This window comes from Xenia sp. Carnegie-2017, unplaced genomic scaffold, assembly GCF_021976095.1.
Source record: "Xenia sp. Carnegie-2017 unplaced genomic scaffold, XeniaSp_v1 HiC_scaffold_64, whole genome shotgun sequence".
Classification (NCBI taxonomy): domain Eukaryota; kingdom Metazoa; phylum Cnidaria; class Anthozoa; order Malacalcyonacea; family Xeniidae; genus Xenia; species Xenia sp. Carnegie-2017.
In genome coordinates this window covers 74,597-98,171 of record NW_025813531.1, presented here as the reverse complement: position 1 = coordinate 98,171, position 23,575 = coordinate 74,597, and the positions used below count along the sequence as shown (strand labels likewise).

The following is a 23,575-nucleotide window of genomic DNA, read 5'->3' as shown; positions in this document are numbered from 1 at the left end:
CAAGTTTTTTCCAGCTTTCCACTACATCAATATATCATTCCATTTCTTGAAATGTTGTTTTTACCTTGTTCAGAATGTGCCAAATGAAATTTAAAGAATTTCTAAGTGAGTACAATGTTTAGTCAAACAACCTGGCTGAAAAGCTGATATGCAATAACATTTGCAAATCTTGCTGTTTTGAGAAATTCTGTTACACCATTGATGTCTCTATAAACTTGGGGCACTGTGTCACTACCTTTAAAATAATTAACTAATAGGTGACTAAAATATAGAATGCAAACAGATAACATATTATGTATATACTTAACATTTATATCATCACATATTTGTAAAAAGAGTTTCATTGGGACAATAATCTCATTGTTCTATGTAACTTGTGGTTCCTGGCAGATTTTCAGAAGTGTGTACCTTTTAGACTTTTATCATAGAATTTTATGATTGAAGGCTAAAAAAAATTGCAAAGTAATCTTCACATTGTAACTCAACCAATACCTTCAATACTCAGTAACATAAGGCCCTCGTTGGCCTTTCCGTCGTCTTCGTGAAAACAGCTACTTACATTATTTTGCATGGAAATTTCAGCGAATACATAATTAATTTATGTGCGTTCCGTTTTTTGGGACACCTGTAGATGGACCTCTTCTGGTATCAGTTACTCTTCCTATGATAGAATTTTGTTCTTTTTATAGACAACGCAGGAAATGTTGATTAAGCCATTACTGCGCAGGTGCGTACGTACGTAGACGATCCTTTAAGTCTGTGAATGTGACATATTTTAACGAGCTCATTGATTTGTTCTCTGACGTACAGAGAATTTGTTCCTGAAAGTGAAATTTGTTTTAATAATTGTAAAACACTTTACTGTCTCCGAGATCTTGTATTTTTAACAAAGACTACGTACGATGTGTTGATCTTTGCTAGGTGACAGCGTACATAACAGAGCTTCAAGCATCAGGATCAGTGACTGACAACATGTCTGTTAAGTCAAGTTTAGAATGAACTGTTATAATTTGTGTTTGTCAACAACCATATGTGATGTTTTGTCTTCCAGAGTGGCGGACGCTGAAGGAGGGAGAAAGTCACTATCTTACGTACGTATATTGATAATTTTATATTTGATAAAGAATGAGTAACACAACGAGTTACGACACCATGTAAATTGATCGAAATGATTTGACAAACCTCTCCCCAACCCTCTCCGTAGAAAATTTAGTCAATTGACCAGAACTATTTTCCAAAATATATAACCGTTCATTGCTAAGAAGTGTTGTTTTATTTGTTTATAAAACACAGAGTTTTATTTTTACTTTTAGATTGCCTTTGTCAAATCTCTCTTGTAAAATCAATAGCTCAGGTAGGATAATTGTCAGTTGTGGTTTACCATGCCTCAAAAGCAAGAGTAAAACTGTGTTCATTATCTTTTTTATTAAGTTATCACACAGGAAAGACACCATAGCAAACAGCTATCTCCAAGTAATGGTTAAAATACAGAAATCTAAATAACGATCTGTTGTCATAGTTGCGTTTTAGCTAAAAGTACACTATAAAGATTATGAAGTAGTTGAAGATATTAAGTCAATAATTAAATTAGTAAAGCCTGCTCCCCAGTCACCCCATAACCCGCGCATACTTGTTCTTGATATCCCAATTGCAAAATTCTTCTTCATACTTTATGTAAATATCGTAATATCAGAGAACGTAAGTATGGATAAAATAGAAAGTTTTATTTATAGATTTTGAAATATGAGCCAACAAAACTTCTACTACAATCTGTGTCGTTATTTCGCTATGAAACTTTACAAAAACTTCGCTCGTGAATTGCTCGTGTCAAAGTATGAGAGCTCCAAAACCTGGAGAGAGGTTTGTCATTCATATTACGTAAAGTCTTGTTCTTATCCAAAACTCACATAGCCACAATCACCCTCACCACCATTATCTTTATCACACATTAACCCTCACCATCATTTTTTATCCCAAACCATCATTACCATAATCACCCTCACCACGTCCTTTATCCACATTACTCATTTCCATTATCCGTTCCTACTTAGAGTGATACCCATGACTGGATCACCGCTAACCAATGATGTTGCGCCCTTGGACAACAATGCTTCGAAGGGCATCATAGTATTAACAGGTGGTAAGGTTAGTGATTTCATTTTAGTGGCTACCTTTTTGATTCCTAGTATGAATTGTGTTTTATTTAAGAAATAAAAGAAGTTTACTGTGCTTGCACAGGCTTATGCAAACCGAAGATTCGTTTGGGAGAACTTGAGAGCAGATCAGTGCAAGCCCGAGACCGAAGATCGAGAGTTGCACATGCTCGAGAGTTCTTACAAACGTCTTCTAGGTTTGCACAAGTCAGTGTAAACACGGAAAATATCTTTTATTTCTTTTATAAAATAACAATATTGCGAAACAGACGAACATTTTAATTTTTCCTCTAAAATGTATTCATGATCTATTTGCAAATTCTCATTGACTGGTTGATTGTTATGATTGATTTGATTGGTAGAGCTTAGACGTGTTTTGCACAGGCTAATGCAAACACAGCTCTAGACCAATCAGCACACGTGTTTCATTGTGTATATTTTATTATGTTTGATGAAAGACCGCCGTTGTATGACAGAAGTACAAAGACTCTCATACACACGGGAATTCTAAAATTTTAGACACCGTACCTAATCATTGGAGCATATAAGTACTAGACATTTCTTCATACCAACCTACATGAAATTTGAATTTTTGAAATATTTTAGATGAGTAACTGCTAGTGATTTGGTCAACTACCTGCAAATTAGTAAGGGTAGAGCACGATCATTTGTGCTCTATTGGATTGAGAGACCCTCGCATTAGATAAAATTTCACTCACTCGGGCACCGTCTTAGAACATTGCATGGCCAAAGCCAGAAGGGATTGCTTATGGTACTGAATTTAAGATGCTGTATTCTTATACAAGTATCTTTAGTTTACAGCTGATGATTGTTTTCAACGAGTATTTGAGATGTGTTCCATGTAAAGGCAGGTTTTAGTTCAAAACCTCTCGAAAGTTATAAGCCAGGGGGACATTGGATTGGTATAACTCACAACCTGTTAATTTTAACACGTTCTATAAATATTTACCAGCAATGTGTGAGGTACATTGCATTGACATGAAAGGTTGAGGATTTTCAAATGATTTTGGAAAGGTTACGTGCCCAACAACCCTCTAAGAAAGGAACATTTTCAGTGAAGAACAAACAATAATGTCTCGGACTGATTATCGAAGCACATCATTGTTAGATGATGCAAAAGGCCAAGTTCTACTCTGGTTATGTCAGTTTTAAAAGCACTTCAACAACCTGCTCCAGTGGATGTTTCAAGTCCAAAGAAAATTGAGGTAGATAAGAAGAAAGAAGCATGTGTTAGTACGACAAATACACGACGTACTTTAAAAGTTATTGAACATGGGAAAACACGTATGTTGTTTCATTTTATGTAATACACATGTGTTTGCTTTTAACTTTGTGAGCAATTATTAGTTTTTCCAATTTTTCGTAAGAGATATTTTAATTTTAACATGAATATATTTACATCATCGAGATGCGTTAGAAACGCGTTAAATTTCATCACCTTGTTAGTTATTCAGAGATGAAATGTAATGTGGAGTTACGACAGTCATTAGTATCCTTTAACCTCATTAATATTTTCTATTTAGAGGATACTAATAAGGAAGTGAACAATAAAAAAACAATATCTTGTTAGTATTCTCTATATATGGATTAAAATGAGATTTAGTGAATACCATTAAGCTTTAATTGTATTCCATTGTTTTCACTCTATCTCGGCATTTTCCTTGAGCTTTAAAGCTTACATCACTTCTTGAACTTTAGCCACTATGCCATATGGAACATCAAAATACTGGACGCTGATTGGCCGAGTGACTTTGGCTGTGTTCTAATTCTAGATATCTGTAGATATGACGTCATTACTACGAAAAATTTTTCTACCATTATTGACTGACGCCATTAAAAGCCGAATTTGAAAAAATCAAATAAAGTGATGTTTACCACAGTTTCTAAAACAATAAGCGAAAGATTTCGAACAAAATTGATGCAGAAAACACTAAAAAAGCGACGAAGCTGGTTTCGAACATATTTACAGCATATTTAAACAAGAAGAACTCGAAAAAACCGTTTGACAATTACAACTAAGGGCAGGTTTCGAAATGTTTTACATTGATGAGTGTAAATAATATTTCAGTTTGTTGAGGTGAATGATAAAACAATTATTCAATTCGTTTTCGCATGATATCAACAATTATTCATACCTCTGTCAACGTTATCCGTCCCAGCTTTGCTTCGGCAGATGACATTGACCTCGGTCTTAATAATTCTAGATATCATGCTCAACTTCATCTAATAACTGTTCATTATTTAAATATTAACTTGCTAAACTGAGGGACATTTTGCTGGTATATTTGTGTGTTATAATCTTTTCGTCCGAGGAATATTAAATTTCACTGTGTAGCACAAATCACTGTGACTGTCCCACTATCTTATAATGGTTTAAATGACAGAAAAATTACAGTCCATTGAAATGAAAAATATCAAATGTAGCCAAAACGCAAAACAAAAAATGAAAGCCAAAATGTACTTTTTGCCGTACAAAACCAGGTTACAAACCCTAAACATGGCGACTGTATTATTGATGACGTCACGTTCATATCAAGAATACAAAGTTCCAGACATAAAATTTCTTCGTTATTTTATTGTCTAAGCGGAAACTGGAAAGGTGGCAAAATTTTCAATCTGAAGTTGCATTAACAATTTGTCATAAGTCATTTTAGCCAGTAAAAAGCAAGAAACTTATCACGTGCTTTCGTACGAGTATACACGTCGTAGGTGGTCAAAATACAGTACACCAACAGCTAATGGTGTAGTTTCCTCATTCTGGTAATTTTACCATGCATATAAAGTATGTCACGTTTTGAATTTTGTTGCGTATAGTAATAATGGCAGTACTAACGAAAATTGATATCCAGTGTGGTGTAGTCTTAAGAATTGATTGAATGTCGGTGTTATTAGGGTAAACCTACCACTAGTAGGTGCCCCTAGTGCGCATGTGTGAACGCTACTTATAAAACATATTCACGTAGGGTGACTCGCTTTCTAGGATAACCCTTCTGCTGGGGTTACCGTACCTCCATGTAAATAGTCTCTAAGCAAATTGCTTTTGTATATTTCATGGGAAATAGTCAAACAAATTCAACGCATAATTTAATAATGATGTGAGCAAAGCCATGTAATATATTTGAAAAATGCCATTTATATAAATAACATGTAAATATATAATTCTTAATTGGTGACCAAAGTTTGTGATAGACATGTGCTGTATATAGTATTTTATGATACAACTTGCAATATACAGTATATATATCATTAAAGTGAATCAGTGGAGAAATAATTTCTCAACAGGCTTTAAAGGTTTACACATTTAACTTTACATATTTATCATCCAGTGTAAGCTACAAGAATTTTTAGTAAGTTATAACGTTTGATGCACGTTTTCTTACTTATACATACTTTTGTCCAAAAGGTAAAACTTCGGCTATGGACGCATATCGTGGCTCATTCATTGAAGGAAGATATTTCCATGAAGAACTACATCCCATTTTGAAACACTCCACTGAATTAAGATCTTTACCTTTATCATTCAAACCTCCCATGACAACAATTGTATCACCAGTTATAACTGCACAACAAAAGGATCTCTTTTCCAACATGGATGGTAAGACTGTAATCTTACCTGTCTTAGTGTCATACATGATAACACTGTTCAACCTTTCTCTTCCATCCCAACCTCCAAGAAGAACAACTTGATCTCTCCATTGAACTGTTGCCATTGCACACAATGGATGAGGTAATGGAGGCATTTCCTTAAATGTAAGAGTCCTTGGATCAAATTCCAAAACACTGGACAAAACTTTGTCATCTTTTCCCTCTCCTCCAAAAATAAGAACTTTATCATCAACAACAACAGCTCCATGACACAAACGTAGTTCAGGCATATGACACAACTCTTTCAAAACATAAGATGTTGTACCTGTAATTTTTATTTCACTGATCAAATCTAATGGTCCTTTACCAGGAATGTATCCTCCTCCAATGTGAAAGATTTGTTGTTTATAAACAACAGTTTGATGACCATAACATTCATAAGGAAGCTTTGTGGGAAATTTTCTCCATGTCAAAGGAAACTGTTTTATATTCAATGTCTCCATTGACTTGCAGCCCACTCCTCCAACAACAAATAAATTATCATTATAAATAAATGATGAAGCCTCACTGTGTTCATTTTCCATTGATGCAATATTAAACCATTTCTCCTCCTTCCATGAAAATATTTCAACACTCTTTGAAGAACCACGTGAGTAACCTCCAGCAACCAAAATATCACCTTTTACAGAGTTCATCACCATTTCAGTTGGTGATGTCAATGTTTGAACATGTTGTTCATTTATATTCATCTTTTCCAACATTTGAAATATCATGGCTTTCATTTCTTTCATTTCTTTGGTCACAGTAGAAAGATTTTGTTGATTATCTTTTATTTCTTTCCTTGATTCCATCATTTCTTTGGTCACTGTAGAAAGATTTTGTTGAACATCTTTTATTTCTTTCCTTGATTCCATCATTTCTTTGGTCACTGTAGAAAGATTTTGTTGAACATCTTTTATTTCTTTCCTTGATTCCATCATTTCTTTGGTCACTGTAGAAAGATTTTGTTCGACATTTTCTACTACAGATTCCATCATTTCTTTATACTGAGATGTCAATGGTTTCACGGAATCTTTTACTTCAAAAAATTTTTCGTCTATTTTCCTGCTTAAGTTGTTCATTTGCATTTCCATTTTGTCTTCAAAACTTCGTTGAAACATTTCGCTAATCTCTCGAAAGTCGTGAGAAGCAATCTTTCTGTATTCACATAATTCAGTTTCATGTTTAATCTTGTCTCGTTTGTTTATTTCCAGACCACAACGTTCATTAGAACACAACACTGGAGCAAAATCACAATTTTCAACATGTCTTTCAAGATCTTCGACATTTATAAATTCAGGACAACCACGACTGGCGTAGTCGCAGTTGATCTTTAACTTTGAAATCACGTTATTTATAACACGCGCTGGATGAAGCGTAGCTACAGTTAAATCATCTTGACATTGAGGACATCTTTGTGCATTAACTCGTAGATGTTCTTCAATACATTCACGGCAAAAACTGTGTTGATTATGGCACATTCTGGCATCTTTCATGACATTCAGACAAATTGAACAGTAAAAATTTTCATCAACAACAATCTTAAATCTCGATTCTTCATATCCACTTTCGTAAACATTAGGACGACAAGCCATTTCATACGTCTTCCTATACAATTTAATGCTAAAATTAATACAGGAGTTGACGAAATTTTGTTTATCACTAAATGTTGAAGCTAAAAGATAGGTTAAAATTTTCAATCGACGTTTGATAAACACGGAAGCTGAAAGCAAAGCAAAACAACGCCTAGTTTTATATTTTAACATATTTATGTTCAGCAAAACAAAGACAAAAGATAAAACAAAATAATGCAATGAAGCACATCAACAAAAAAAACACAACTGAGGTCAAAGTTTCTAAGGTCAAAGAAGTGGAGCTTTAGTCAATCACATAAGGCAGTTCGTTCTCGGTGTGAAAACATCCTAATTCTTTGTTTGCAATCACGTGATTTATTGCTTCAAAATGTTTTTCCGGCTTTCAAGTGAAGGGCTAAAGAACTAAGATGGCGGCCAATGCTACTATAACTAAGCCAACAGCAACAACGAAAAATTTAGTATCCGAGTACTTTTTATCTCTTCAACCAAAGGCAAAGTCAAGATACTAAGAGAAGCTTTCCTTATGTGATGGACTGGATCCATATTCTCTAAAAAAGAGTGACTTTTTAACCGATCATAACAATTTCCCTAACTTGCAGTTTCCTGACATTTCAAATTATTTGGTCGTTCAAACTTCATTTTATACGAAGAAACAAATGAAAGCATATAAGTCTTGAAGCTTACAACTTTTTTCTTTGTGGTTGGGTCCATGAAGTAAAATCAAGACGTGTAATGGACAACAACAATTGCCTTGTTTTTGCGAGAATAAGTACATTTTGTTCCATTACAATTTGCAAGTAAACGATTGCTAGTTGTTGTTGATTTGAGTTAGTTCTTATTACTTTAATATATCTAGCATTTGTTTTAAGACAAATTTAGGACTCCTATTCTTTTTTACTAAGATCAACCACTCACAAAGATCAACAGCAACTCCTTTAAAAGCTTGGGTCATTCTCAAAATGACGGCGAAGTTCTTACTGCTCACTGTAATTGCATGGCTGGGTTAGAAAGTGTTTTGTTTGTCAAATTTTTCGTGCATTTGTGTTTTGAATTACAAAAAGATCAAGCACTGTTGTAGATATATCTAAACTTAAAGATGGCATTATATTTATAACAAACATTGCTCTAGCCATCAAGTAGCAATAAATATATCAAAAGTTTTAGTTAAACAGATGAAGATGTTTATTAATAAAATAGATGGAGATGTTTCTTACATGTTGCTCTTAAAGTTTTCAATTTTAGGGACTATTGTTTTACTCCACAGGGACTACAGATTGAGATAAATTAGTTAAAGCACAACATATGACTGCTATCTTATCAATTACTGATTGTACTTCGCCAGGTTTTTTGTACATGTACTCTATCGGAAGAGCACCACTTTGAAGAACTTGGTACTTTCTACGAACCAGTCCTATCACCCTTTCAACATGTATTCTTACATTTGCAATTTTCGGTCTCTTCCACTTCATATGGTGATAACTGTGTTTTCCCTTTTGTAAATGCTGGTGTTTTCAATGAAGCACAATAAAGCCCAACACTCTTCACAATGTTAAAACCTCTATCAGCAAGAACAACATCTCCAGGTAATAAATTGTCCAAAATACCACTAGCTTCAGTTAATTGTTTGTCACTCACATGCATGATGGTAACAATTTTGTGAAAATTCTTGATGCCGTGGAGCATGATATTCCAAACCTGTAAGGTAAATCCTGTAGTGGAAGAATTAATTTCAATCTCATCAGAACCAAAAGTATTTGCTCGAAATTTTCCAAAGAAGATCTCTTCATATGTGTTATAAAGGGTTCACAAAGGTTGAAAACTTGTAATAGTACCAGGAAGTTTGGCAGCCCAGTGTAAAACTAGGTCTTGTCATTATCCTTTTCAAAGCTATTAGTGCTTCAAGGGCTTTCTCTTTAAGTGTGCATAGTTCCTCATTGCATCTCTTTATGTCTTCTTCCATTGACTTTAAATAGTTGACTGTTAGGTCTGTTTGGCACTCTACATGTTGAACCTATCTTTCAGTCTGGCATTCAGCATGGTTGATATTTGACTCTATTGAAGCAAAATTATGAATAAGTACAAAGTTTTTCGAAAAGCAAATATAAAAATACTTTTACCTTATTGTAAATATAAGTTATTTTCTCCTGGGTGTTCATGTTCTTGATGGACGTTAGAGTCCAGTCGAGCCAGCTTTAGTAAATCAAGGAGGGCAACGGCTGCTTCGGAATGGCGTCGTTTAAGGTCTCGCTTTTTGGTCCGATCGTTTCTTTTAATGGCACTTTCACGAATAGGTTTTAATTTCTGGTGACCCAATTTAAGTGTAGGAGCCCAATCAACGTCGTGTTCGTCGTAGACATTGCTTGGACGACCTTGGAAACAAGAAAATTATGAATGTAAACAATTATATTCATAGAATCAATAGACATTTTGCAAGGCGCTTCAGTTCAAACTCTTTCCCAATTGCTTTTAATATTGAATTACAAAGTTCGTCTACGCACCTTTAACAAAATGTTCACCACATACGCGAGCATGGGGGGCTTTCGATACCTTTCGAGGACAATAAAAGGTTACTGAGCCACTTTTCACGACGTCTTTTTGTTAGTTTTTTTAATGTTTCCCCCCTTTATGGAGAATTTCTTTCGGTATCCTATAATAGCCTTTATCCTTTTCTCGATTAGCTCGATTAGAGCAAGTAAAAACTGAACAGCAATCCGGCATATTTGAATAAAGAACACATGAAGGGCAATCACGCTTATGATATAATCTATTTACCTGCCCTTCAGCTGGAAATATGAATACGTAATGACAGTGGAAATACGGGAAGTGACGTCTATTGCAAACAAAGAATTAAAGGTTATTTGTTGTAGTAAAATTACGTCTTTTCTTATAATGCAGAATTAACGTTAATCCAAGACGATTGTTACGTTTTCAGTTCAAAACTACATTTGTTTAGTCTGAATCACTGGTTGAAATTCTGAAACTCGTTCGTTTTGGGTGGCACCCTAAGTTCATTGCATTTGTTTCTCTGACTGTCAATATTTCTGATCATTTTAGATACGATGATCATATATTTATATTACAAGGAAACATGTTTCAAGACACAAGTAAAACATATTTCACAAAGATTGTTGAATCCGATTTGCAAATTAAAAGTTTAGACATCTTTTGTTACTATGTTTTAACAAATAAATTATTGATAACATTCAAAATGCTAAATGGAACTGACAAAAGGTTGCAAGAGTGGGAAAAATGACCATGTTAAGAATACCTTAGGTGATGAGAGATTCCTTTCCTCGCAGTTAGCCTGCAGTTGGCCACTTATCGTCGATTTCAGTTAACTTTTTAAATGGCGGTTGCCAAGTTACTTTCTAATGTTGCCAACTACATTTCCAAATATGGAATATTCGTTATGAACTTGTCAACTTGAGTTGACAAGTTGTGTAAAGTACTGAAGTTGTGAACTTGAGTACTGAAGTTATGAACCAAAGTTGCGAAGTACTGGCAAACGCGAAAGGTCTGCGGGAGTTTCTATTTCTGCGGGAATTTTATTTTTGAAGAACTGGCGCAAAATTCTAATATCGCGAAGAAGTTTTGGTCTGTTCATTTTATATTCAGCATTAATTTTCATCATCTGGGGGTTAATGCTTTTATAAATTGGTGCTCACTCTGGCTTTGAAAATTATTAATACCATTTAATTCTTCTTGGAGTTGCTTAATAGTCTCGTGTTTTTGTTTTATCTTAAACTTCAATCGATTTATGTCCGCAGAATATTCGGGATGTTTGTCTTTAAGTCCACAATAAGTAAACGCGGAACATTTTTCAAGAATACACGGTTTAGTTTGTGTGTTTCTGTGACCTCGGTGGTGGCAGTTGCTGCAGATGACTTTGTAATTAGCAATCATTGGTAATTCAGGAACATTTAAATTCATTGATTCTAATTGCACGTTCATCTCTTCCAAATCTTGTTTGTTGTGATGAATTGAGTCTTCGATTGTCCTTCGCCGATTTTACAATGAACGTTTAGCGGGTATACTTGTATCCTATTTCAGATAGTTAAACGCAACATTATAAATTTATACATTTATTTTATTGTGACTACAAAACAATGACCCACGACAGTATTCAGTTTTAAGAAATATGTCACTTTACGACCTACCTCGTACGAAGCAGATGGATTTTCATCCACGTCAAGACAACTTTTTGATTGAGATTTTGAAAGTTTTAATAATGGTGACTGCTCCCGCAGCAAATCGAGATGAAATTCTAAAACTTTCCTTGCCCAAGAGGCAAGTTCGTATTCTTTTGACCAAGATTTTTCCAATTTCAGCGACAGTCGTGAAGAAAATTCATTTTCTTTCAAAGCTTTTTCTATTACTTCATGACTTTGTTTCCCAATTTTATCCTTAAAACTATTAAGAAACTCCTCTAATTCATCTGCCATTATCAGTGAACAATTTATTTAGCTTTTACTTGCCTACAACACAGAACTTTCGCGTTTGCCAGTACTTCGCAACTTTAGTTCACAACTTCAGTACTCAAGTTCACAACTTCAGTACTCAAGTTCACAACTTCAGTACTCAAGTACACAACTTGTCAATTCAAGTTGACAAGTTCATAACGAATATTCCATATTTGGAAATGTAGTTGGCAACATTAGAAAGTAACTTGGCAACCGCCATTTGAAAAGTTAACTGAAATCGACGATAATTAGACTTTCTTTTCTGCAAGTTTCTTCCTTTGTCCCAGACCACAAGTAGTGAATCTTTAAAATAGTTTAGGCCGTAACTAATGGGTTCTATTGAATTACAGGTCAGTGGCAGGAACTAGAGGCCGTAGCCACCCCAGTGCACTACACCTCCATGTGCCCATACATCCATAAGGTCTCCATGTTATTAACTGTCACTGAATCACATGTTTGTTTCTTTGTACTTCGATGTCTCAGTTACCTGCATTGGCAAAGTTTAAGGTAGGTAGGCTCTATATTTGTGCTTTTTGTGTTGTACAAAATGTTAACGTTTGTTCAATTGCCTATAATATCAACAGTGCGAGTTTGTTTTTCTTTAATGTGCCCCCTTCCTTTAAACTTTCTGGTTGGGAATTACTACCCTATTCCTCGACCTAGGTTAATTTACTGAAACCTCGATATATCTTCATTTCATGGAAACAAATTTGGTACACCGATGTCATTTCTACGTGTTATAACTCTCAAACAATGAACATGCTCACGTAAACATGCATAATTACAAAATCATATAGTTACATACTAGATACCTTCTTTAATTCAGAAAGAACGGATACAGACGATTTCGTCACATTAATTATTATACATTGTATATTCGTACTTTATCCTTAAAATATTCATCAAATGTGCGGATAAAATTGTCATAAGGGTCAAATTTTCTATTACTGGGGAGTGAGAATGAGTTTTGCTGATGAAATATTTGTTAAAAGACAGCAACTGAAGCACTTCTCGACTGTTTAACTCATACTGATGGCACAAAGGTATTAGTTTTAATTTGTATGAATGTACTTGGTAGTGTGTTTGATTAATAAAAGTAGATTTAAACCTTTTCGCTTCTTTGTTCAGGTTTTAACAAGCAACTTGACTTGTGGGGACAAAGTCTGTGTAGTAATTGGTAAAGTTGATGGTTATTGCATAGATACAAGTATTGACGACAAGATATATCATGTAGCAGACAACTTGTACATTTCTTCACAAGATGGAGCTTGTAATCTTGAACATTTAAGGCTGCAAAAAATTACTCATATTGTTAATGTTGCCACAGGAATTGTAAATCAATTTCCAAATGTGAGTATAACTTAGATGGTGGATTTCAAATTTTAGCCTAGGCTCTTGTGTTTATGTCATATTTTGATTTTCTCTCTCAGGGTTTCAGTACAAAATGGTAGAAATTTTGGATTTACCTGACACAAGAATAGATCAGAATTTTGCTGAGCTGTCCTCATTCATTGAAAAGGGACTGGAGGATGGAAAGGTTTTGGTTCATTGGTAAGTGTAAAATGGCGATGGCCATTGATATTCTAAATGTGTGTATTGTGAAGGTTATTATGGTAAGTTTTAGGTTTTCATGTGAATGAATTAAACTTTGAATATTTTATTAGTACATGTTGATGTTTTAACATACTTAGCAATAATTATTTACTTTGAACTTGGCTCAAATATGACTACATCTGAGGATGTGAAAACATCAGTCAACATCAACTGAATTAACCTGAATGATCAACACATACAAACATGTAGGTTTTGCTACAGGCTTGTCAACACAATTTATGTTCTTATGGAGGATATTAATTTGATTACAAAAAACCAAATGCTGAATCAGCATGTTCACTGTTAACTTGTTGAAATGTTAATTGAAGGCTGTGTTTCACATTTGAGGCATACGTAACTTAAAGATGATGGCCATTAAACTAAAAATTGTTGCTTATGCAGCAAAAATTTTGTAGCCAATGAAATGATTTTCCTTTAAATGTCCAGCAAAGCAGGAGTGTCCAGGTCTTGACTGTTGTCATTGCTTACCTTATGAAATCTAACAATATTGGGTTAGATGATGCATTTCATTTGGTAAAGAAAGCATGACCAACAGCAAAGCCTAATGAAGGTTTTTGGAGGCAACTGAAGGAAAATCATTTATTATTAAGTCAATCAAACACTCCAAGTGATGGAAGAACAAACAAATAATGGTAAACCATTCTTATATGATGGTTGAATATGCACATGAGCAGAGTGAAAGCACCAAAATTAATGGCGAACCATTCCTGTATGGTGCTACAACATGCACATGAGCCATGTGAAATGAAGAACAAAATATAAAGGTAAACCATTCTTGTATGGTGCTACAACATGCACTTGAGCCATGTGAAATGAAGAACAAAATATAAAGGTGAACCATTCATGTATGGTGCTACAACATGCACTTGAAATGAAGAACAAAATATAATGGTGAACAATTCCTTAATGGTAATAGAATACAAAGCTAAACTAAACAATGTAACACAATAAGGTTATTGTATATAATGTTTAATGTTTCCTGAAATCCAATAGTCATTGAAATTGCTGTTTTTATATACTTAGTAAACTCAACTTATAACATAACCCTCCCTTGGCTAACTTTATTTTTAGAATTGGGTAGAAAAGATACAAGGTGAATATGAAAAACCATAATAGTCTTTGACATAATGATCTATTTAAGTTCTAATATTTTATCTTTATAAATCTTCAGCTGGAGAGCACAATCTGATTGCTTTCTTTGGCAAATGTTATCACCTGTCATGATTAATCTGTATAAAAATTTCCATTGTTGGGTCAATGGATTTTGCAATTTGCATGCAGGTTGTGTTTCCCGAGGGAGGGGGGTGATAAAGAAGTGTTTCCATGGCAACTTTCCAGCATTATTGATGTGTCCAACAATTGATATAGGTAAGAAAGTTCTATGTGAGACAACATTAACTTTCTTGTTTAAATTCATCCCTGATGTTTGCGTTGGTGTTTTTATATTTTTGTGATACCTGTCCACATCAAACTTATCATCACACACCATAAACAGTTCAATGTTCTTTGTTTATATAGAGCCCTCCAATGCGATTCAATGTTTCTATGGTAACTGCTATGCAGAATCTGTTCAAGTTTTGAGGGAATCAGGAAAAGTAACAGGTCTTCTGTTTAAACTTGTGGGAGAAGGTATGGATGACGCTAACACTCAGTATGATCTCATCATCTTTACTCAACATTGTCCCACCCCTTCACTCAACGTTGCTCATTACCTCATCTCCTTTACTCAATATCACCTCGCTCTTACATAGTCATTATTTAATTTCCATCACGTTGTTCAGTGAATATATTTCAGTACTTTTCATTTAAACATTTTTCATCACCTTTTCCCATTTCTATACGTTAAAAATTTCTTCCTTCAGGAAACAGCTTCGGTACATTACCAGACCTGAATAAAAAAGTTGTTGAAAGAACGGTTTCATTTGGAGACACGTGTCAGGTACGTAGACTTAATGATTTTGCAACAAATGTTTCTTCTTTTATTCCAATAGTATAGATCTGTTGTAGGTAGGTAAATAAATATACTGAACTGACGTGTTTTGGGGAGTGTGCTAGAATAGGCCACCACAACCTGGAACGACAAAGATAACGAGATATATATATATTTTTACATGTTTGCAAATGTCGATCGTCCAGGTTAGTATAGTCCTGAAAAGGACTGTTTTTGTTGTTGTTGACTGACGTTTCGACAATCTTAGCGGTAGTCATCTTCAGAGTAATTTTGACAACCTTAGCGGTAGTCATCTTCAGAGCCATTTTGACTCTGAAAATGACTACCGCAAAGGTTGTCGAAACGTCAGTCAACAACAACAAAAACAGTCCTTCTCAGGAATATACCAACCTGGACGATCGACGTTTACAAACATGTAACGATACTCCGGGTTCAAACCATTTACTTTATATATATATTTTATTCGTTATCGCCCTCCTCTCTTCTGCCACCCGTGAAAGATCCCCTTCATTTTATAATAGACATTTTTTTAAAGTTCTCTTTGTCTGTTTTCTTTGAAAAACACTATTATTGCAAGTGGAACCAGGAAGACTGGGGTCTAAACTTTTATAGCTACTGAAAAAGAATATTTTGTACAAAATTTTCCATTTCAGGATGTCATGACGTGTTTTGGTTCACCTTGTAAAGTATTTTATAAAGCTGAAGATAAGGTGAATGTTTAGCAAAAGTTTCAGTAGAGGATTTGACTTAAGAAGCGTTTTTAGTTAGCATTCAAGCAGTTCATTTAGTTGCAAGACGTCTATCAGACGTCTATTTTTGCTATTGTAGAGAAAAATGCGAATTTTAATCTCGGACGTACAATCGGTTGTCCATACCTTCTCGTATTATTTTGTTTATTTGACTATAACTCTGTTTCCAATATCGCTGTTTTTTATTACAACGTCTTACCTTATTACAACTGATTAATAATTTTAATGTTTTTTATGTGCATTACAGCAATATCTTCTTCTCCATCTTTTCTCTAGATGCGTATCCATTCTCTATACATACAAACTTAATTAATCAAATAGATCCTTCTATTTCTTCAACTAATTTTACACTTGGCGTGGTAAGTCATGAATTTTATTCTTTGGCTTTTTCTACCTATTCTGTAGTGTTGTGTTGATAAAGTTATGCCTGATTGCAGGCTATATGCATAAGCTCGGGAAACAGGGATAAAACAAGGCATGAATTGAGCCCCGAGGTGCAAAAAGTGAAGAGCGTATTTTTTGTACAATGTCTTTTGTTTAATAAATATTTGTTATAACAACGGGAGTTTGGTGTTCTGTAACAATTCGGAACAGAGTACATTTTTCTTGATTTCTTTCATTCTTAATTACCTATCTATTATTTGAGACAATAGTCTTCTTCATTCCCATAATTCCATGCATCATAAATAAAAAGGAACATAACAGCAAAAGAAATCATATTTTCCTGATTATTGGCGTAGATAAAACAAAATGGGCAGAATTGTATCAGGAGCTTGGACTTTATTATTGGTAGCTTCTTTTCTTCATGAAAGCAGTGCACTTTCTGCTCAGACATGCAAAAATATTACATCCTTTAAAGAAAAGTGTTAGAATCCTGATTTTATATTTGTCAAAAATCAAATTGTTCTTAAGGGCGAACTCGATGTTAAATTCGAGACTAGTGGACAAAATTTCTCTTGGTATTGTGGAAGCTCGAGAAGAGAAGTGGTTTTGGACAAACCGGCAAATAAAGCACGAGTGTATTATCGAAAAATGAAGACGTAGAAATATTCATTGAAGATTGTCCCCAGGTTAAGTCTAAAAATTCAGTGTTACAGCTGGTAAAAGTGTTTGTTACGACGAAAGTTTTCCTATGCGTGTCCTGGGATAGAAGGAAAAAGTCATCCTTGCAGTTATGAACTAACAATTAACAAAAACAACTAAAGTATCTCAGGTATCTGTCGGATTGACCCTGAAAATCGTAGCAAAATTCAAAATATCTTTTCTGCATCAAGGACACAAAAATCGTACACACTTATGAGTACCAAGAGAAATGGTACTTTGTCGTACCTGCTGGATATACGTTTTGCTCATATAGAAAAGCCACAATTAGTTTTGGAAATCAGTCATACTACTGTTCCGGAACAGACTTCAAATTTGTTAAGTTTGGTACTATTTGCTCGGGGAATAGATTATGTAATAAAAAAGAAAGGTCATGTTTCCATGACGAACACAACATCAGTAACAGGCCAAATTTTCATTTCGCTTTCTGTTTTATCATACTCTGTGTTTTCTTTTCATCTAATGTAAAACGTTCATTGCCAACACCCACTCATTTATTAACAGCTAATGTGTAGTTTCTAGTATCATAAATATAAATGGACAATATAATGTTTCTGTGAAGAAATGAAAGCTTAGTTTCATGTATAAACACGAGATGTATTTTGTAAACTTACTTTAAGTACGTCGCAAAATCCTTATGGCATTTTGCGTAAAAACTAGTATAGTAACTATGAATATGTAGTTGATTAGCATTTATGTATGTGTGTGACAATAATAAAGTCATTAGTAAACTCAATTGTCAATTGATAAACTTTGTGCTTCTAGCTGCATGTTTGTGGTATGCAAAATGAAACTGCTGTGTAAACGTCATATTTATTATGAAATATAAAAATTTTTCACTTTTAGTTTTTGCTAACTTGAATGAATTAAGTTCGTTATCTTAAATGAAAGATTTTTCAAATAAACTGCTAAGGTTATCCCCTACCTATACGAGTTCCACTTTTTATTAAAAGATTCATTACAGGAAATGATAGCAATTGCTGATAGCAATTCCATATTTGCAGTATAGTTAATTCAAATCACAAATTCGGATTTGACAAAGTCGATGTCATTTAAAGACATTAGAATTGATTCCACTAGACGAACAAAATGATACAAGATTCAACACTATGAATGCATTTAATTTTAAATCTTCACCATGCAGCAACTGTAAATTCTTCGAAGTAACATTTTATAAAAATTTTGGATATTTTGCTACCGATGTGTACACATGGTATGCAGCCAAATTGATCAGGTCCTAGTCTTTCTCCCGTACACCGTGATATAAATGTAGTTTTGATGGATGGAAACCATTATGAAAACGACTTGATTATGACCGCGCTAAATTTGAGAATTTAAGCGAGCAATGTTTTTGAAATATTTGTTACTTCACTTCAAATTTTGAATATCGGAGCAAAATTTTCTTCTTATGTTAAAGATATATAGATATATAGAGTTGTAGTGATGGTGAATGGCACCGAAAAGATAGCGAGAAGTCCCAAAGAAGGTTGGCAGGCAGAGTCAAAGGAATTAAACTGCACATTTTGCCCTATTACGGTATTAAATACATCCATGTCGATTGATGAGCAAGAAAATAAATTGAACGATTATATAGAAGATTTTCTACTCAAAGGTAAATTTGTGAACAAAATTGTGTATTATCATTGACTGTTCATGTAATTATTAAGGATAAAATAATAATAAAATTTGAAATCAGCTGTTGAATTCAAACCTCCCATGTTGTTATTATTTTCAAAACCGTATTTTGTACCCCGAAGAAATTTTGGAGTACACCTAAACTGAGGTGTATATCATCAAGATTATGTGTGCTTTGACCTAAAAAAATTTTACATGGTTTTGTCTACAAATAATGCACAAGAATTAAGTCGATACATTAAGTGTTGTTATGGATGAAGTAACCAATCATCCACTGAAGATGTTTGTTATTTTAAGCATATGTATTTGTATTTCTACAGTAAAGAACAGGCGTGAAAGAATATTAAAATGCATTCAAAAAGCCAAAGCACAGACTGCAAATGCTTATAAGAGTCCAAGCATTGAAGTTGTTAAGGTATTGAAATTATATTGGATTATCTTTTCTTGTAAATGACTTATATGGCTCACCACCATATAAACGTCTGTGTCATACATCAAGAGATAAGTTGGTCCAATGTAAATTAAACCAACTATTTACTTGTCACTTTTAGAGTTGCATGTGAAAAGAATACAGTTTTAGTCTGTTACGAGTACTGTATGCTGTTTTGTTTCTGATGAAATAATACAATGTTTGGTATTTTAGGACAAGTCTTTCATTACCTAAGCACAACCAGTGGTGTCTAAACTAGATCCCATCCTTCAAGATCATTGGCATATCCAAGTTTGCAAGTTTTTTTCCAGCTTTCCACTACATCAATATATCATTCCATTTCTTGAAATGTTGTTTTTTACCTTGTTCAGAATGTACGCCAAATGAAATTTAAAGAAATTCTAAGTGAGTACAATGTTTAGTCAAACAACCTGGCTGAAAAAGCTGATATGCAATAAAATTTGCAAATCTTGCTGTTTTTGAGAAATTCTGTTACACCATTGATGTCTCTATAAACTTGGGGCACTGTGTACGTACGTAGACATTCCTTTTAGTCTGTGAATGTGACATATTTGAACGAGCTCATTGATTTGTTCTCTGACGTACAGAGAATTTGTTCCTGAAAGTGAAATTTGTTTTAATAATTGTAAAACACTTTACTGTCTCCGAGATCTTGTATTTTTAACAAAGACTACGTACGATGTGTTGATCTTTGCTAGGTGACAGCGTACATAACAGAGCTTCAAGCATCAGGATCAGTGACTGACAACATGTCTGTTAAGTCAAGTTTAGAATGAACTGTTATAATTTGTGTTTGTCAACAACCATATGTGATGTTTTGTCTTCAAGAGTGGCGGACGCTGAAGGAGGGAGAAAGTCACTATCTTACGTACGTATATTGATAATTTTATATTTGATAAAGAATGAGTAACACAACGAGTTACGACACCACGTAAATTGATCGAAATGATTTGACAAACCTCTCCCCAACCCTCTCCGTAGAAAATTTAGTCAATTGACCAGAACTATTTTCCAAAATATATAACCGTTCATTGCTAAGAAGTGTTGTTTTATTTGTTTATAAAACACAGAGTTTTATTTTTACTTTTAGATTGCCTTTGTCAAATCTCTCTTGTAAAATCAATAGCTCAGGTAGGATAATTGTCAGTTGTGGTTTACCATGCCTCAAAAGCAAGAGTAAAACTGTGTTCATTATCTTTTTTATTAAGTTATCACACAGGAAAGACACCATAGCAAACAGCTATCTCCAAGTAATGGTTAAAATACAGAAATCTAAATAACGATCTGTTGTCATAGTTGCGTTTTAGCTAAAAGTACATTATAAAGATTATGAAGTAGTTGAAGATATTAAGTCAATAATTAAATTAGTAAAGCCTGCTCCCCAGTCACCCCATAACCCGCGCATACTTGTTCTTGATATCCCAATTGCAAAAATTCTTCTTCATACTTTATGTAAATATCGTAATATCAGAGAACGTATGTATGGATCAAATAGAAAGTTTTATTTATAGATTTTGAAATATGAGCCAGCAAAACTTCTAATACAATCCGTGTCGTTATTTCGCTATGAAACTTTACAAAAACTTCGCTCGTGAATTGTTCGTGTTGAAAGTATGAGAGCTCCAAAACCTGGGGAGAGGTTTGTCATTCATATTACGTAAAGTCTTGTTCTTATCCAAAACTCACATAGCCACAATCACCCTCACCACCATTATCTTTATCACACATTAACCCTCACCATCATTTTTTATCCCAAACCATCATTACCGTAATCCCCCAATCACCCTCACCACGTCCTTTATCCACATTACTCATTTTCATTATCCGTTCCTACTTAGAGTGATACCCATGACTGGATCACCGCTGACCAATGATGTTGCGCCCTTGGACAACAATGCTCCGAAGGGCATCATAGTATTAACAGGTGGTAAGGTTAGTGATTTCATTTTAGTGGCTACCTTTTTGATTCCTAGTATGAATTGTGTTTTATTTAAGAAATAAAAGATGTTTACTGTGCTTGCACAGGCTTATGCAAACCGAAGATTCGTTTGGGAGAACTTGAGAGCAGATCAGTGCAAGCCCGAGACCGAAGATCGAGAGTTGCACATGCTCGAGAGTTCTTACAAACGTCTTCTAGGTTTGCACAAGTCAGTGTAAACACGGAAAATATCTTTTATTTCTTTATAAAATAACAATATTGCGAAACAGACGAACATTTTAATTTTTCCTCTAAAACGTATTCATGATCGATTTACAAATTCTCTTTGACTGGTTGATTGTTATGATTGATTTGATTTGTAGAGCTCAGATGTGTTTTGCACAGGCTAATGCAAACATATCTCTAGACCAATCAGCGCACGCGTTTTATTGTGTTTATTTTATAATGTTTGATGAAAGACCACCGTTGTATAACAGAAGGACAAAGACTCTCATACACACAAGAATTTTAAAATTTTAGACACCGTAACTTATCATTGGAGCATATAACTACTAGATATTTCTTCATACCAACCTACATAGAATTTGAATTTTTGAAATATTTTAGATGAGTGACTGCTAGTGATTTGGTCAACTACGATCATGTGTGCTCTATGGGATTGAGAGACCCTCGCATTAGATGAAATTTCATTCACTCGGGCACCGTCTTAGAACAATGCATAGCCAAAGCGAGAAGGGATTACTTATGGTACTGAATTTGAGGTGCTGTATTCTTATACAAGTATCTTTAGTTTGCAGCTGATGATTGTTTTCAACGAGTATTTGAGATGTGTTCGATGTAAAGGCAGGTTTTTGTTCAAAAATTCTCGAAAGTTATAAGATAGGGGACATTGGATTGGTATAGCTCACAACCTGTTAAATTAAACACGTTCTATAAATATTTACGAACAATGTGCGAGGTAGATTACATTGACATGAAAGGTTTAAGATGTTCAAATGATTTTGGAAAGGTTATGTGCCCAACAACCCTCTAAGAAAGGATCATTTTCAGTGATGAACAAACAATAATGTCTCGGACTGGTTATCGAAGCACGTCATTGTTAGATGATGCAAAAGGCCAAGTTCTACTCTGGTTATGTCAGTTTTAAAAGCACTTCAACAACCTGCTCTAGTGGATGTTTCAAGTCCAAAGAAAATTGAGGTAGATAAGAAGAAAGAAGCATGTGTTAGTACGACAAATACACGACGTACTTTAAAAGTTATTGAACATGGAAAAACATGTTTGTTGTTTTATTTTATGTAACACACATGTGTTTGCTTTTAACTTTGTGAGCAATTATTAGTTTTTCAATTTTTTCGTAAGAGATATTTTAATTTTAACATGAATATATTTACATCATCGAGATGCGTTAGAAACGCGTTAAATTTCATCACCTTGTTAGTTATTCAGAGATGAAATGTAATGTGGAGTTACGACAGTCATTAGTATCCTTTAACCTCATTAATATTTTCTATTTAGAGGATACTAATAAGGAAGTGAACAATAAAAAAACAATATCTTGTTAGTATTCTCTATATATGGATTAAAAATGAGATTTAGTGAATACCATTAAGCTTTAATTGTATTCCATTGTTTTCACTCTATCTCGGCATTTTCCTTGAGCTTTAAAGCTTACATCACTTCTTGAACTTTAGCCACTATGCCATATGGAACATCAAAATACTGGACGCTGATTGGCCGAGTGACTTTGGCTGTGTTCTAATTCTAGATATCTGTAGATATGACGTCATTACTACGAAAAATTTTTTCTACCATTATTGACTGACGCCATTAAAAGCCGAATTTGAAAAAAATCAAATAAAGTGATGTTTACCACAGTTTCTAAAAACAATAAGCGAAAGATTTCGAACAAAATTGATGCAGAAAACACTAAAAAAGCGACGAAGCTGGTTTCGAACATATTTACAGCATATTTAAACAAGAAGAACTCGAAAAAACCGTTTGACAATTACAACTAAGGGCAGGTTTCGAAATGTTTTACATTGATGAGTGTAAATAATATTTCAGTTTGTTGAGGTGAATGATAAAACAATTATTCAATTCGTTTTTCGCATGATATCAACAATTATTCATACCTCTGTCAACGTTATCCGTCCCAGCTTTGCTTCGGCAGATGACATTGACCTCGGTCTTAATAATTCTAGATATCATGCTCAACTTCATCTAATAACTGTTCATTATTTAAATATTAACTTGCTAAACTGAGGGACATTTTGCTGGTA

The 23,575-nt window shown here is 34.1% G+C and overlaps 2 protein-coding genes and 4 long non-coding RNA genes across 6 annotated transcripts; 3 read left to right on the top strand and 3 right to left on the bottom strand.

The window, feature by feature from the left end:
* The first annotated feature begins 2,114 nt into the window (after positions 1–2,114).
* On the top strand, positions 2,115–3,502 carry LOC124459070. The gene is made up of 2 exons (XR_006953411.1): positions 2,115–2,145; positions 3,283–3,502. It is a non-coding gene; the product is annotated as an uncharacterized LOC124459070 (long non-coding RNA).
* Positions 3,503–5,554: 2,052 nt separating this feature from the next.
* LOC124459118 lies at positions 5,555–7,393 on the bottom strand. Its single transcript, XM_047008647.1, has 2 exons — positions 6,752–7,393; positions 5,555–6,205 (listed from the first exon to the last, which is right to left on the bottom strand). Exons 1-2 carry the CDS (start codon positions 7,391–7,393, stop codon positions 5,555–5,557), a joined length of 1,293 nt encoding a protein of 430 aa, XP_046864603.1.
* A 1,452-nt stretch (positions 7,394–8,845) lies between these two features.
* Positions 8,846–9,923, bottom strand: LOC124459099. Its single transcript, XR_006953463.1, has 2 exons — positions 9,511–9,923; positions 8,846–9,445 (listed from the first exon to the last, which is right to left on the bottom strand). It is a non-coding gene; the product is annotated as an uncharacterized LOC124459099 (long non-coding RNA).
* A 1,141-nt stretch (positions 9,924–11,064) lies between these two features.
* On the bottom strand, positions 11,065–11,617 carry LOC124459108. The gene is made up of 2 exons (XR_006953472.1): positions 11,551–11,617; positions 11,065–11,434 (listed from the first exon to the last, which is right to left on the bottom strand). It is a non-coding gene; the product is annotated as an uncharacterized LOC124459108 (long non-coding RNA).
* Positions 11,618–12,681: 1,064 nt separating this feature from the next.
* On the top strand, positions 12,682–13,017 carry LOC124459095. The gene is made up of 2 exons (XR_006953460.1): positions 12,682–12,896; positions 12,982–13,017. It is a non-coding gene; the product is annotated as an uncharacterized LOC124459095 (long non-coding RNA).
* A 1,796-nt stretch (positions 13,018–14,813) lies between these two features.
* LOC124459117 (phagosome assembly factor 1-like) lies at positions 14,814–16,727 on the top strand. Its single transcript, XM_047008645.1, has 5 exons — positions 14,814–14,835; positions 14,986–15,096; positions 15,330–15,406; positions 16,072–16,128; positions 16,573–16,727. The coding sequence occupies exons 1-5, from the start codon at positions 14,814–14,816 to the stop codon at positions 16,615–16,617; spliced, it is 312 nt and encodes a 103-aa protein (XP_046864601.1). The 3' UTR covers positions 16,618–16,727.
* The last annotated feature ends 6,848 nt before the right edge of the window (positions 16,728–23,575 follow it).

What these genes read in the sequence shown, in the direction of transcription:
- LOC124459117 (XM_047008645.1), top strand. Translation starts at nt 14,814, where the DNA reads ATGTGTCCAACAATTGATATAG. An exon ending in CATTTGGAGACACGTGTCAG is followed by an intron (nt 15,407 to 16,071) that starts GTACGTAGACTT and finishes TTTCCATTTCAG; the next exon opens with GATGTCATGACGTGTTTTGG. An exon ending in TTTATAAAGCTGAAGATAAG is followed by an intron (nt 16,129 to 16,572) that starts GTGAATGTTTAG and finishes CCTATTCTGTAG; the next exon opens with TGTTGTGTTGATAAAGTTAT.
- LOC124459118 (XM_047008647.1), bottom strand. Translation starts at nt 7,393, where the DNA reads ATGGCTTGTCGTCCTAATGTTTACGAAAGTGGATATGAAGAATCGAGA. An exon ending in TCGAACAAAATCTTTCTACA is followed by an intron (nt 6,206 to 6,751) that starts GTGACCAAAGAA and finishes TTTCCCACAAAG; the next exon opens with CTTCCTTATGAATGTTATGG.